This window comes from Taurulus bubalis (assembly GCF_910589615.1).
Source record: "Taurulus bubalis genome assembly, chromosome: 1".
Taxonomy (NCBI): Eukaryota; Metazoa; Chordata; class Actinopteri; order Perciformes; family Cottidae; genus Taurulus; species Taurulus bubalis.
In genome coordinates this window covers 21,978,463-21,993,658 of record NC_136589.1, presented here as the reverse complement: position 1 = coordinate 21,993,658, position 15,196 = coordinate 21,978,463, and the positions used below count along the sequence as shown (strand labels likewise).

Below are 15,196 nucleotides of genomic sequence, written 5' to 3'. Positions count from 1 at the left end.
GGAATATGAGGGACCCCCCTACACTAACATAAGGTCTCCCCATTGTGTTGTGATACTGGTTTTATTGCCTCATTGGATTGTGTCATAAAAATCCTTGCTGCAGACTTTAGTCGCCTTCCTTCATTGTCTCCATCTCTGTCTCCAGGATGAAAATGGCACGATGACGCAGGTGGCACCAGCAAAGGATGACTCACTGAGCAGTTAAGCGCACGTGCGCTTAACGCATGATTGCGCGCACACACACACACACACACGCGCACACACACACACACACACACACACACGCACACACACACACACACACACACACACACACACACACACACACACACACACACACACACACACACACACACACACACACACACACACACACACACACCTGTAAATCTTGTGAACCAAACCAACCGGGAAAAGCCTTCGTTCAAAATATGCCAGCGTCCTTTGTCGTCAGTTGAGCGGCAAAGTGCTCGGTTTCATGGAAGCACAGACCAGACCAGACCAGCAATAGACCAGTAAACCACAATATTTAAAATTCCAAATCATATGACATCAGTCATGATCAAAGCAAGGTTTGATGATTTTCTTCAAAAACATTTTTTGTTGTAATTTCCTGGCAGCAAAGAGCAAGAAATTAGGTATCTGTTGCTTTCGCAGGACTGTAATAACACCAATCATTTCACTGAATGAAACGATTGGTCGGACGACTTTCCTGTCTGCCTTCCTACATTCTGCCAATGCACTCATTGCTCATCACCGGAGTCTTCCACAAGCTGCTATCTCCATAGTTGTGAGTACTAACAACAGTTTGCTTTTTACGTTCACAATGTCATTCTTGGGGAGTGGCTTTGGAGGTAGGAAAGGGCTGGCAACTTTCTCGTTATATTTAGAGAGCTAGCTAGTTGCTAGCTACTTTGAATAGAAAAGTGTTGGCAACACGGATCATTTCAAAGAATCTCGCATACTCACCCCAGCCTAAATGTTGGGGGTTTGCAGTGGATCATGCAAGAGCATGTAGACTGGTGCAAAAGGCATGTAGAAACCATTTGTGTGTTTTGCAGCGACATCACTGGGGTTAGCATCTAGTTGCAATACAAATTAGTGTGCATTGGTCAAGCATGGAACACATTTAAACACACTCTCGGTCCCCCGACATGTCCGACTGCGTGGTTGCCGGTCTGACACTGGCGAGCGGTTGTCCGACATGTCTGTTCATCCTCTACACACCAGATACAAATCCGAGCCCTGCAACCTGCAGAAGTGCTCCGATGACACTCTGAAATTATGGGCTGCATCGGCGAGGGGGAGCAGTGGACTCCTTTGTTGAGCGGTGTGAGCTGAACCACCTGCAGCTTCACACTGGTGGTTCACTTCAGCAGGAGCACCTGAACAGCCTCAACTGTTACCGCCACAGAAAATCCAGTCAAACTCTTCAACTCGCTGACCACACGCAGAGAGACGGACTGCGGAGACGCTGCCGGTCTGGTCCTTAAACTTACTCTCTTTCTCTCTGGATAACAGCCTCATGGATTACAATCAGGAACATTCTGAAGCCTACACACTTACCTGTTCATCAGATTTTATATTTTACTGCTCGCCATCCACATATCAACCATGTTTTTTTGGCATTGCATATATTCTGGATTTGCGTGGAATAGTTTTTTCATATCAGCACTCTTTATATTCACACGTTTTCCTTCTTCTGCGACTACTGCACAACGATTTCCCGGAGGATTAATACAAAGTTTGACCTTATTTTATCACAGATGCCGTTTCAGTCCATTTCATTTAGTGAAATGGGTCGCCAGTCCCCCGCTGGGGTGTCTTTTGGAAAGTGTTGAACTATAGGGATGTGTATATGACGACACTGGTGAATTTAGACAAATGTATTCGGGCGTTGAAATGAAACGGTCAATGAGAAGAAATGGTTGCGTTCAGATTGAGTCTATATGATACCGGAATCTGCTGCGGGAAAAAAGAGGCCCTTTGCAAGCACAAGAAGGGAGGTGGGGCTGAGCTGCAAAACCGCATCAGAGTTCAAAGGAGCAACACCTTGTTGTTGGCAAGGACACGATCCCTCACTGGCATCCCGTCCGCAAAGAACAAACTGCTTTCAGTGTACGACGGGATGGCGTCTCTGTCACAATGCAGTAAAAGCAGGATGGCATTAAAGAGCTGCCAGAACCACTTAGCTACGCCTCATGACGCTGCTGCTATCAAGTCTGCGCCGGGCTGTTTTCAAACTCATTTAATTTAATATGTTCTAAATGTTCTGGATAGACACTGGCTGATGCACCTTGTGCAGCAAATAGATTTTAGGAGGCATGTAAAAACCAGGAACATGCATGTTGATATTTAACTGTTACTTGAACGGTTTGGTTACTTTGAATCTTGATTTTCTCCTCACATGTGACAGATTTTTAAGAACATTTGAATGTTTTGTCTCAAGGTACGAGCCCAGTACCTTGCTAGGAGACACGCTTGTGTTTTCTTGCTTTTGTCCATGAATGTTTTGAAGGACCAGTGTGTAGGATTTTGGGGAATCTATTCGCAGGAATGGAATATAATGTTCAAAACAATGTTTTCATCAGTGTAATAATCACCTGAAACTAAGAACCGTTGTGTTTTCGTGAGCTCAGAACGAGCCCTGCGGGAGTGAGTCATGTTTTCTACAGTAGCCCAGAACAGACAAACCAAGCACTGGCTCTAGAGAGTCTTTCAGGTTTTCATCACGTTCCCTGAACACCACCGTAGTTCTCCGACACGCTTGGAAAGAGAGGAGTGAGCACAGGTGTATTCAGTCGCTTTCGGTCTGCAGCCTCACCACTAGATGCCACCAAATCCTACACACTGTCCCTTTAAATTTGAAAGGTTACACAGAATAATATCCAAACACATCTTTGTGGACAAAAATACTTTTGGTGATTTGATTTGGTCATGTGATATGAACAGCGATGCTGTAAATGTTGCTTTCAGTTTAATTGGTAATAATAGTCACAACAAAATGGTGTATGTGGCGAATGCAGAGGGAGTAGGGAGGGACTCACTCTGGCCTTGGCGGTGGGGGTGGAGGGGTCCGATGCCTTGTTGTTCGGGGAGGAGGAAACCTGGAGGAGACAACAACACCACCCACCTGATCAATACAAACAACCACCAACCAACCATAATACACAACGCGGTGGAGCGGTGGGGGACACGGGGATCATTACGGCCAATCAGAAGGGAAACACACGATTGTATGGAGAACAACAGCATGGGTCAAAAAGATTAAATTCATTTGGCTAAATGTGTGGGTGTATACATCTTTACTAGCACCAGTTACACGTAAGAATGCACTGCTTCAGATGGATCACGGCAAGTGGCAGTGATCCGACGAAGCACTCAAAATGTGACAATGAATGACAGAAGATGAGCAGCAACACGATGCAGTTGGTCAGTTGGCGACAAGAGTTGATACAGTACCAGCACAAACAAAAGAGAGTAAGAATAACTACACAAGCAGAAAACCAGACAAATGATTGAATTACTGAGGAAGGAAAGGTTGTCGGCCCAATAAGCTCCTGTTGAATGGTACATATTAAAATACATAACAGACGAACCAATATTAGTCCCACTAGATAGATTGAGAATGAGTCAGCGCCAGTTATTGTGATGCACAATGCTTTGATCCCATGCTGGTTCTCCTGTCTGTGTTCTCCACACTCCATCTACTGTAAGCAAAACTTCCCAAACTATCCCTTTACCTAAAACACAGTAAATGCATACAGGAAATACATACAACCATGTGTGTGGTCCTGTATTTCACTTTCTTTGTTTTCATTGGGGCATTTTAAATCTTCCACAGTTCGCCCGCTCAGATGTGTTGGTGTTCTCTGGGATCACTCACGTATACGTGATTGTAGCCGGTCTCGCGGCACAGCTGCTTATCATTAATCGGTATTTCATGAATATTTTGTCACATAATGTTCTGATTATTAAACAGTGATTTGATTAAAGGTGAACAGGCAGCAGCAATACCAGGCTAATAGTCCTTCTACGAGTTGAGGTTCAACATTAAATTTGTCGAGGGCCAACTGAGTGCTATCTTTTCTGACAGCCTGTTATTAAGATGTGAAGCGGAGAGCAGCCGTTTGACTTACAGAGCAACCAGTGCCCAATCATCTGCAGACATTCCCTCAGGAACCTTGACCGGTTCTTCACTGGTTATCACTCATGAACCTTTCTTGCGGTCATCTGCCCTTTCTTTGCCTACCTTTCCTCCGCCGGGCTGATACTTGATGTTGTCGATGGACCCGATCTTGGAGCGGACGTTCTTCAGGTCGGGTGTGGGAGTGTTGAGGGGCCGGGGGGTTCGCGGAGCACGGGGCACTGGCGGCTTCTTCTCCATCGGGGTCTGCTTGGGCACGGGGGGCTTTGTGATGACGCGGCGGCGGTGAGAGGCCTCGCCGTTAATGGAGGCGGCAGGAGTGGTGGTGGAGGGCGGGCGGGGGCGGGCTGCAGGGGAAAAGACAGGAGGAGACAAAGGGGAGAGGAAGAGGAGCCTGTGGTCTCAGCATTCATCACTGAGGTGCAGATATTGATCAACATGTGATGAACACGTCAGTGATCAGTGAAATGGATGTTTACATAACGGGGCGGTAAAAATCCCACATGGTTCCCATAAAGATGCTGGAAACTCATTCACGCTTTAGTTTGAAGTAGATTAGACCACCGGAGTGTTCTCTATATTGTGCTGCTCGATGTTCGAACAACACAAGGAGGATAGAGCTTACTACAGCAACTGCAGCTCCACAGAACAGAAAAGAGCTTTAAAGCTCTTTGATGGTTCGGGATCGGCCTACATTGCAGAACCTCTGTTGTTTTATAATCCTTCACTCAGACTGCTGGGTTTTTAAATGTGCACACACACACACACACACACACACACACACACACACACACACACACACACACACACACACACAGAATACCCTACAAAAAAGATAATGGCTTTTTTAACGACAACAAAGTCTATATATTTAAACCTTTGTATTTCCCTAATATAATTTACTTCTTTCTACGTCTTTTTATTGTCTAATTGTATTGTCTATTTGCTGTTGTGGAGATGTTTTGCAATATATATATATTTTTTTTGCAGAGCCACATCTTTGATTTATATTGTTATTCTAAAGCCGGACAGACACTGATTGAGCAGATTAAGCCTCATTTAAGAATCTGGCCAAGTGTTTGTCTGTCATTTGATGTGCTGTGTGAGGAGGGATGCTGTCGATCTGATATAAACTGTTGTGGGCCTGTTGTATTTGACATGTTGTGGCTAAAACGGTTGTCTAAAGCTGCGACGTATATATATATATAAATATACATGTATATATATCAATATATATATATATATATATATATATATATATATATATATAAATATACATGTATATATATCATTATATATATATATATAAATGGAAGCAGCTTTGACTCCACCATGTATAGATTTCAGTCCATCATCTTTACTTCTAGTCTCATGGCGTTCAGAAGACTGAACTTATTCCTCTTGGTTTTCTTACCTGTGGTCTTGGGTTTCTTGGCATCTCCCGTCTTGCTGTCAGTCTTGTCATTCTTGTTCGCTGTAAGCAGGAAACATGACACATGACCCTGGTTCTCTTGACCAAATACCTGCACACTCATGCTGCACTGTTGCTTGTTTCTTCATAATCTACCGGTCTGTATCAGGGCTATCACGGAGCTACACTACTGGCGTCTGGAAAAGCACCAGGATGGACCAGAAAAATGTACTTCCACCCTCACAATTTAAACACTTATCAGCAGACAGACAAAGCTCGCAATCAAAAGAAACCGTGTGGCTCTCAGAGGGTGTTATGCAGCCCGAGCAGTGCTGCTCGGTGCTCCTGTGCTATTTTCACGTATACAAATTCGGTCATATGCAGACATTTTGTGCAAAATTGGCCAACTCTCTGTTGCAAGTGAGCCTCATTGCAAAAACAGTCCAATTCACACAGAATAAAGCGCTCCTCCGTGTCATTTTTGAAAAAAGATGTGAGAAAAAAAAAAAAAAAAAATTAAAAATTAAATAATACGGTTCGGATATAAATGAATAAACACCTTATTTCTTCCCGACATGGGCGAATTATTCCTGGCTGTAATATAACGTATTATCATTTGTGAATTGGCCCCTCAGTTCTTTCATTATTATAATATCCACCATGCTGATGGAGGTGTGCCGAAGGTAACGCGGTACCATGGAACCTGGCTAAACCGCTGGGGCAACGGCCATGCAGGTAATGGGAGTTCACTCATGCAGCAAAAATGTCATAGCTTCCTCTCTCGGAGAGGTGAGAAACTGCTTGTGAAGTGCGGATAAAAATACCAGTCTGGTGTCTTCTAAAAGAATTAGATAAAGCGTAACATACGGTAGCATTTCAGTGAGCCCGGTTGCCCGCAGTGGTGCCAGTTTACACTGAGTCATTGTTACAGAGAGTTCAGGTCCCGCCGTGGAGGTCAAGTTGCACTTTCAACAGCAATGAACCGGCACAAAGCAGAGGGGGGATACTGTCTGTGACAACAAGCACTCAGAACACTGTGGTTGGAAGAGAGATGATGAATCTCTGCACCTACCAGCGGTTTTACTTGCAGCCGGCGCTGCAGAGGAGGAGCCGTTCTTGCTGGCAGCCGCGCGGGGTCCTGGCGCCGCCTTCGGCACAGGTGGGCGCTTCTCATTTTCCGGAGTCTAGAAATCACAACGGACGACACAAACAGTTTCGTGAGCGTGATAGAAGGCAACGTTACTGCTGTCTTCCAGGGTGGTCAATCTCGCCAACCGCGGCGGAAGCAGGGAACAGAAAGGAAGACGAGAGGAAAGAAGACATAATAATTAAAATATTTTTTTAGATTCTGTTTTCAGAATAAATGTTGTGTGGTCCACTTTTATCAGACAGAAAGGCTGAATACATCAGGCTTTCATTACTGATGGTTCTCATAGACTATAGATCTAGCCTACAATATTTATTTTTGAGGTATCTGAGATTCTTAAAATTATACCTGATGGTCAGAATATCTGACAGATCACTAATCAACAATAGTCTTCTGCCTTGTGTATTCTGACAGCAGCTGGTCAATGTACTGCGGTAAACTAATATGATGGCTGCCTTTCATGAGAATTCTAGCCCATCCAAATAGTCACATAGAATAATTGGGATCACAGCTAGCTTATGAAAGCATTCTGGTATTCTACCTTGACACAATTAAGACAACTATAACTATAACTATATAACTAAATACTATAACTGAGTACAAGCTGAATAGAGAACACGTTTGATGAGACTGCACCTTGTTTTAATAAAACATTTGGCGACAGCCCAGTTGACGAGACGAGGGTAAACACGCTAATAAGCTTAGCTCGTATCCTCTGGCATTGCCTCAGGTTGATATGAAACTAGAGATGCATTCTGGGATACACCAGTAGTCCACAAAGGTCTTCCCCTAAAAAGTATCCTTGATTAACACTTCAGGTGAGACTTTGAATTATGATGATGTTCCACAAGAACACAAGTACAGACAAGAATAGAGATTTCACTCAGATGGAACTTGTGACATTCATATCTACCCGTGTGTATACTCACCTTGACGGAGCCAGTTGCCATCGGTGGCCGCTTGGCGGTGGGTGTGGTCGCCTTGGGTACAGGGCTTTTTTTATTGGCTGTGGTGGGGGAGGGGCGTTTGGCCAAGTTGGCCTCGCCATTGGTGGAGAGGGTGGATGGGCGGGATTTGGTAGAGTTTGGTTTAGTTGAACCCACATCAGGCTGGTGATAATGGAATTAAAGGAAGCCACAACACAGTAAAAAGAATAAAGGGGAGAAAAAGATAAGAATAGAGGGGAGGGAAAGAAAGAAAAAAAAGGACAGATAGAGAAAGAAAAAGAAAAAAAGCAGAGATGAAATCACTGATTGCCATGACAGCGTGAATATGGCAGCGAAGCCTGCAACCATATGACAATCACAAAATAAAATCGTACATAAAGTTAGCAATTTATTGCCACTTTTTAGAGCTTATGAGTAGCAAATTATAAAATTATAAGCCTCAAACCCAATGAAATGAGCAGCTGCACACGCTATGTACACCCACAGGGACTAAATAATAGTTATAATATTTAGCACTTCCAAACACAAACTAATGGCACAGAAAGTGGCACAGCGACGTCACTGAACGGTGCTGAGGACTTGAAGGAAGAGGTGACAACTAGCTGTGGCTAGCTAGTGAAGCACTGTCGCAGGTGATCTAGCTGCTCACACGCTAGTCGCCTGGGAACCTGCTAGCGCCAGTCAGCTAGCAGGTTCCCAGGCGACTAGCGTGTGAGCAGTTAGCCCAGCTAGCTAGGTGTCAGCTAGCAAGCTTGTTAGCTTGGTCGCTCATGGGACAAGCGAACAAGCACCCTTCTTTCGTGGTGCAGTGTATACTTCGACAACGTAAAGCTGCAGCGATCTATCAATGAATCCCATCAAGGTGTCAATCCAGAGACAATAACATGAAATCGTTTTGATAATCGATTAATTCATCAATCAAAGCCTGACACAAATGGATGATGATTTAATCTGTCTTTGGGACCAAATCCTCTGAGTGCGGGCATTTTTCCCACTCAAAATTCAGGTGTGAACTTAAGACACAGGCACAGAGAAACACACACACACACACACACACACACACACACACACACACACACACACACACACACACAATTAGAAGCAGCAGAAGCAGTGCACTGACGCATCCATGTGCGTAAACAGGCAGTGGGGGGTGTCTGTGTCTTGCTCAAGGACACTTGACCGGGCTGTTGTTGGACACACCGGCTGTAGCAGAGGTCAACGCTGGGACTTGGGATCTGGGAGACGGGGCTGTTTGTGTGTAAACAGCAGGGCTCTGCATTCGTGTGTGTGTGTGTGTGTGTGTGTGTGTGTGTGTGTGTGTGTGTGTGAGTGACCCACCTTGCTCTTGCCGTCGGGGCTCGGCAGGGTCTTGCTGCCGTTGCCCGTCGGAGACTTGGCCGGTCCTTTGCCCCCCTTCTCCTCCTTCTTCTCCGCCAGCTTCTTCTCCTCCTCCTTCTTGTCGTCTTTGTTGGTCTTCTCCGGCTTGTCCACCTTCTCGGCCTTCTCGTTGGCCTTGTTGCTCTTCTCCGCGTTCATCTTCTCCGCCTCGTCTTTGAGGATCTTCTCGGACTTCTGGTTCTTGTCCGGGCCGGCGTCCTTCTTCTGCTGCTGCTCGTCCATCTCTTTCTTGTCAAAGTTGTCGAGCTTGTCCGTCTTGCCGGACATGATGTCCGCCTTCTCCTGCTTGTCCTTGTTGTCCGATTTCACTGTGGGAGAAAAACATTTAAATGTCAGCTTCAAAGCATATTTTATCAAAAATCTGCGGAAAAAAAATCATTCAAATTGATTCAAATAAATGTTTTCAAAGTTGTCACGAAGTAAATCAACAATTTTGACCGCATATAAATGAACACAATTCTACAGTTCGTACGTTCTACTGTTCACAAGCACACCTTGTGGATTCTTGGAGGGCACAGCGTCATATGAGCAACAGGGAGCCGAGGCAAATTAGTGCAAAAAAGTTCAGTTCAGAGAGATCGTCCATAAATACCAGAAAGTCCACTTACAAAATATTCAAAACATTGGTCAAGGGCAGTGGTTCTCTACCTGGGGGTTGGAACCCCCAAGAGGGTCACAAGATAGTTTGGGGTTACCAGATGGTTATGTTAAAAAACAAAACATGAAACAGTTATTCATTTGACTTTTTTTTTTACTTGGTTAGGGTAAGGAAGAAAAAATGGTTCGGCGATTAAGAGCTACATTTGTTACAAACTTCTTACGTGGTTTGAAACAATTCAATGTTGACTCTTGGTTTCATGCCACCACCACGTTATGCACTGCTACCCAGAAACTGTGTGTATGAACCGGACTACTTCTGCTGTTTCTTCTAAGAGACAAACATATGATTTGCTCTGCCACAAGAGGGAGACAAAAACGGTCTGTCGACTGTCCTTACATGCTAGTACATGTTAACGTTTGATTACTGGACAAACAACATTGAACGTCCACGTGATTATTTTGTAGGTCGCACCAGCAGATCATTCTGGGTCTGGGTGACGGACAGTACAAGCCCAGTTATTCCATTGCTGTGTGTTATGCAAGAGCTTAAAATCTTTAAGATCTTTAAAATCCACATCAGTGAGCGAGGTCATGCCCAACCCTGAGAGTGGAACAGGCGAACAGACTGTTATGTAAGTTTATAACCGTCCTCGCTGACGTCTCACCCTTGTTGATCAACTTTATGGCTCCTCCTTCTCCTTTCTCTCTCCAACACGTGGTGAGCTAATTTGAAGCGAAAGAGTACTCTGACGCGGCGTCGTCAGGCATACTACTTTTAATCCAGTAAAAGATCATGTCACTTCTCACCTGTGGAGCCGGCCTCCAGAGCTATTGTGGACCTCAACGACTAGTCTCTGCCCAGCCACTCATAATGCACGGCGACTAAAAGAGGCGAGGAAATGGAGCTGCGATACGGGAGGTAGGATGCAGCGGAGCGAGTGGAGAAAAAGAGAAGCATGTTCTTTTTTTCTAGGGGCGGCGAGGTTAGGAATAGGACAGTGGTGAGAAATGTCGCGAGGTGATAGAAGGGGGGATGTACATAGAAAATATAAAGGGGCAGCAGTGTGTTTTGGCCTTTAGATGGCTTGGCCTTTCGGTGATTTATTTTTTCATCCTGAGGAAGGCTGGGGTTTGGTCAATGACATGCCTTCTAACATTTAAAGCTGGGTAATTTATTTTAGAAACCGCTTTTGCTATATTTGTTCAAAGCATCATTACATTCCGAATGCAATCAATAATAAAAAATGCTCTGACCCAAAAAAAGTCAAACGAGTTTTCTTTTCTCTTAAATAGTGTTTCATTTACCTTCTTTTATGTTTATGTTTTTTATTTGTATTTTATTTTTATCTGAAATTGAAAAGGGTGTCCGTAGTTGAGTGCCAGGATTATGAAAACACCACATGGGGTCATCTATCCTCCTCATGGGAAGCACAAGGTCAAAGCGGGGTCGCAGCGCCGATGCAGCCAACAGCTGATTCATGATGTGATGAGAACAGAGCGAGAGAGAGAGAGAGAGAGAGAGAGAGAGAGAGAGAGAGAGAGAGAAAGAGAGAGAGAGAGAGCAAGAGAGACCAAGGAAACAAGGAAAAACAGAGAGACAGAGGGACGGATGGAGTTCGGGAAGTTGACGGGTTCAGGTCAGACGGCCGGCGGGGCCGAGGGATGGGACAGAAAGAGACAAGGAGCTCTTTGTAGCCACCAAGACACCCCTTACATAACAGTGACACTGGACAGGCTACGCTGTGCCCTAATGCCACCCCCCTTCCCCTTCCCTCCCCCTCCCTCTGCTGATGCTTGCAACTGCTCTATCTCCACCGCAACCATGGCAATTTTCCAAACTCTTTCTTCTCCAGAGATCAGGGCTCGACATGGAGCGTGTCCCTCCAGCACAACGGCTGGCGTCCGCACGAGAGGCGCTTCGTTGCGTTTGTTTTTAAACTGTGGTTTGGAATGTGCTAGAGCCCAAATCAGATCCCCGCGTGTGGTCATGCAGGCAACAGAAAAAGGTGAGTTGTGTTCAGAGTCGGCCTCCTTTGGAGCTCCGCATTGTGGTTCTCACCACTGGTCTGACGCCATTGTTTTGTTGTGCTTTATCAGGCTGGAATGAAGCCCGCCGACGGAGACTCATCCTTTGCTGCTTCACAAAGCCTCCAAGTGACGTCTACTCCTTCTCATGAATTGTAATATCCTCTACTGTTTTGGTCCTGGCGCCTGACAGAGAAAATATGCTCCAATATTATCCATTCCTTTTCCAGGAAGGAGCTAAAAAGAGCTCGACGGCGTTTAATGCTCATTGCAACTGCACTTCTTTGCCGTATTCCAAAGAAAAAGGAAGATGTTCTGTCCATGATCTCTGGGTGCTGTGACAATCCAGACGATGGAATCCAGGCTTTAAACCAGGGACGAAGCATTGCTTTTCCCTCGTTGGACTCTTGATTGACAGTTTAAAAAAGAAGAAGATCCAAATCAATGCAGCAGCAGCAGAGAGATCAGATGAGATATATTGAAATAAAACAATCCCAAGTTAGTTAAAGTTCCCTGATGAGTTTTTTCTTCTTAATAGGTGCGTTTAAATGGACCCTAATATTCCACTAATGATCAGGTGTTACATTTGATAATCCGTTCAATAGGAAACATATTATTGTCTAATAACAATGGTAATACTCAATCCAATCTCTATGGTTGGAATACATCTATTTTTCTGTACTTGTGTACATCATCCTAATCACCAAGGTCATGAACTTTCCTGTTTTCTATGGAAAAAATTGACAGTGTGTATTTCCCCCCCCCCACAGGTTAGATTAATTTATTTAGATGTGATGGACAGTAACATTATTACCCAGACTGTGAACATCCATCACAGTTTAAAGAACGACTTCCTGCTGAACTTTGATGTATTACTTCATTGCTTCACCCGACATGAACTGTTTGTTTTTTTACAACTTATCTATCGTCAGTTCTTTGATCCACCAGACTTTATTGTAGTGATGTTAACATATCCCTAGATCTCAGTAAAAAAAAAAAACCCGGTGAAAATATTTATAGGAGCAACCATGGGGAAAAAAGTTCCAATAAACAGAATAGTCCTTTAATTTGGCAGGCATTTGACTATGAGCATGGAAACATGGCATTTTGGTATATTTATCTGTCTCAGGAAGTCAATCTCAATTAAAAACCTTTGGAAAGTGGCAGAGCAACATCGATCACCAACAACATGGCTCTCACTAAGGAAAAGTAACACAGAGGCTGCAGCTGTTGTGTGCCACAAAATTTCCACAAAAAAATACTAAATGATTAGCTCAACTCAAGCAATCTGATTGGGTCATAGCAGTGATATATAATACCACGGCTGTGACGTCTAATTCCTCTGAACTTTCAGTCTCACTGTGAGAAAAATAAATGTTATATGTTGGTTAAATATTGGTTATATTTGCACAATAGTTACACAGTTGGTGAGTGTGTTGGTGAGACAGAGAAGGTTCCCGAACAAAGAAAATCCATTTTAGTGTCATTTAGTATCCATTTTTATTGGTCCAATGTTAGTTATGACTCAGGACCTGCCGCTGGACTCTTAAGTGGGGTGACACAGATCCAGGAAACCGACTCTCAGTGCAGCGTCTCCTCCCTGAACTGTCTCTGCCATCAAGGGACAGGTCCTAAATCCTGCAGCTAATACTTCTATGGAGGAGTGGAGTGGGCCCCATATTGACGACTTAAACTCAGGGATCGGAGAAAAAGTGGAGCACCATCTTCACGACACCAGGCAACACACTTCCACCCAACAAACCTAATGCAAGCGTTGATAACGGTGTGTATTAGTTTAAGGGGCACCTACCAGACCGAAAAGCAACGCAGATTTCGGTGCTTTCTTCCGGTGCCTGAGCCGATTTAAATACTTTTTTTTTTTACAGTACTCTGTAATGTTACACGGTATATAGATACTAAAAAGGTAGCGCGGTACCCGCACGTTAAAAACGATAGGATTTTGATGTATCGATACTATTAAAATAGCGCGGATCAGAGCGCACTCCTCCGCTCGGCTGTCAAATTGTTCAATTTGAAGGGAAAAAATTGCCTTGGCAATGAAAAAGTATCGGTTTAGGTACCGGTAACGTTTTAAAAGTATCGGTTTAGCACCAGTATCAAAAAAAAACAAAACAATACCCATCCCTACTGGTGCAGGGATATGTTACCGCAAGCGGCCTGCTCGACACACGCACGCGCACGCACGCGCACACACGCGCACACACGCGCACACACGAACATGATGAGTATTGACCGTTATAGCTCCCGCGTGCTAGCACGACAGCTATCAAGCTACTGCACTGAAAGCCGGGACAATCGATGGACTGACGGACGCGGTAATGAAGTTCAGGACACACAGCCAATGATCTGATTGTATGCTCCGTGACATTGGCAGGACCGGCCAAGAGACACAAGCTGTGTTTGTGTTGAAGCCCTCTTCAGTGACCGCTGTTGTGTCATTATCACGGCATTCACTCTGTGGTGTTCGTTGCAAACAGTGCAAACGCATCTCTCTCTCTCTCTCTCTCTCTCCACCGTGTCCTCCTGCTGCTCCACATTAAATGTGTTCACCTGGAAAATGGAACGCAGAGTCCCTCTTGTTGTAAGGTACAGGAAATGCTCACCGCTATCGTTCATTGAAACAGTTTCTGACAAAGTAGCTTTTTAAAGGAGTTTTAAACCACCGTTGGAGGTGAATAAATATTCAGATGTATAAAAATAAATACTAAAATACTTTGCATCAAAACCATTCATACCGGCAGCGATGCAAATTTGCGACAGTTGCAGAACTTTCTAAATAAAAGGCTGTAATAGAGCAGACCAACTACCGAGGTCCGAGTGTTCTAATCTAAAGGATAGTGTGGCAGTCTGTCTGAGGCATTTTAACCCAAACCACCATCTCTTCCTAAGCCTAATCAAGTTGTGTTGCGCAAGCAAACCTAAAAACTATGTGAACCTACATTGGAAGTATATTGGAATGGGGAGGAGTGACGTAGAGATGCCGTATACAGCTCTGGGAGCAGTAGCCGACCTGTCCATCACCTTGTTGCCCTGCCCTAAAGCATCCCCTGCTTTATGGCCTATTTGACTCTGAATGGAACATAATTTACTAAATGAGCATCATGCTATATTGAAGAAGACTTGAAACTAGAGATTGAGACATAAACTCATGTTTACAATGTTTACTGAGGGAATAAATCAAGAGAGTCGCCCCCTGGTGGTCAGGAGAGAGAATGCTGGTTTTAAGACACTTCAGCATTGACTTCACTTTTCATAACCGGAGGTTGCCGCCTGGTAATGAGCAGAAACTGTGCGTTTCCTGTGTACATATGCTTGTTAATAGCTGAACCCCTGCCCCACCAAACTCGACGTCCCTGACACGTCCAAAACCGACGCCAGAGGGGAACCTAGAGCGCCACAGTTTGAAGCGTAGGGCCACTGAATAAGCTGCCATATTTGGCAAGTTATGAGTGAGAACGTGTTGCCTGCACAACCCATCGAGACAACAACACAGGAAA

At 44.5% G+C, this 15,196-nt stretch overlaps 1 protein-coding gene across 1 annotated transcript in view; it reads right to left on the bottom strand.

Annotated features, from left to right (window-relative positions):
- LOC306735377 (uncharacterized protein) overlaps window positions 1-15,196 on the bottom strand; it is a gene marked incomplete at its 5' end in the record, with an annotated part of 69,496 nt that overhangs the window by 7,733 nt on the left and 46,567 nt on the right. The window contains 6 exons of the mRNA XM_079216837.1: window positions 3,048-3,107; window positions 4,253-4,494; window positions 5,562-5,621; window positions 6,631-6,742; window positions 7,635-7,814; window positions 8,994-9,361. Coding sequence (XP_079072963.1) covers window positions 3,048-3,107; window positions 4,253-4,494; window positions 5,562-5,621; window positions 6,631-6,742; window positions 7,635-7,814; window positions 8,994-9,361 — 1,022 coding nt within the window. The remainder of the gene's footprint in view (window positions 1-3,047; window positions 3,108-4,252; window positions 4,495-5,561; window positions 5,622-6,630; window positions 6,743-7,634; window positions 7,815-8,993; window positions 9,362-15,196) is intronic.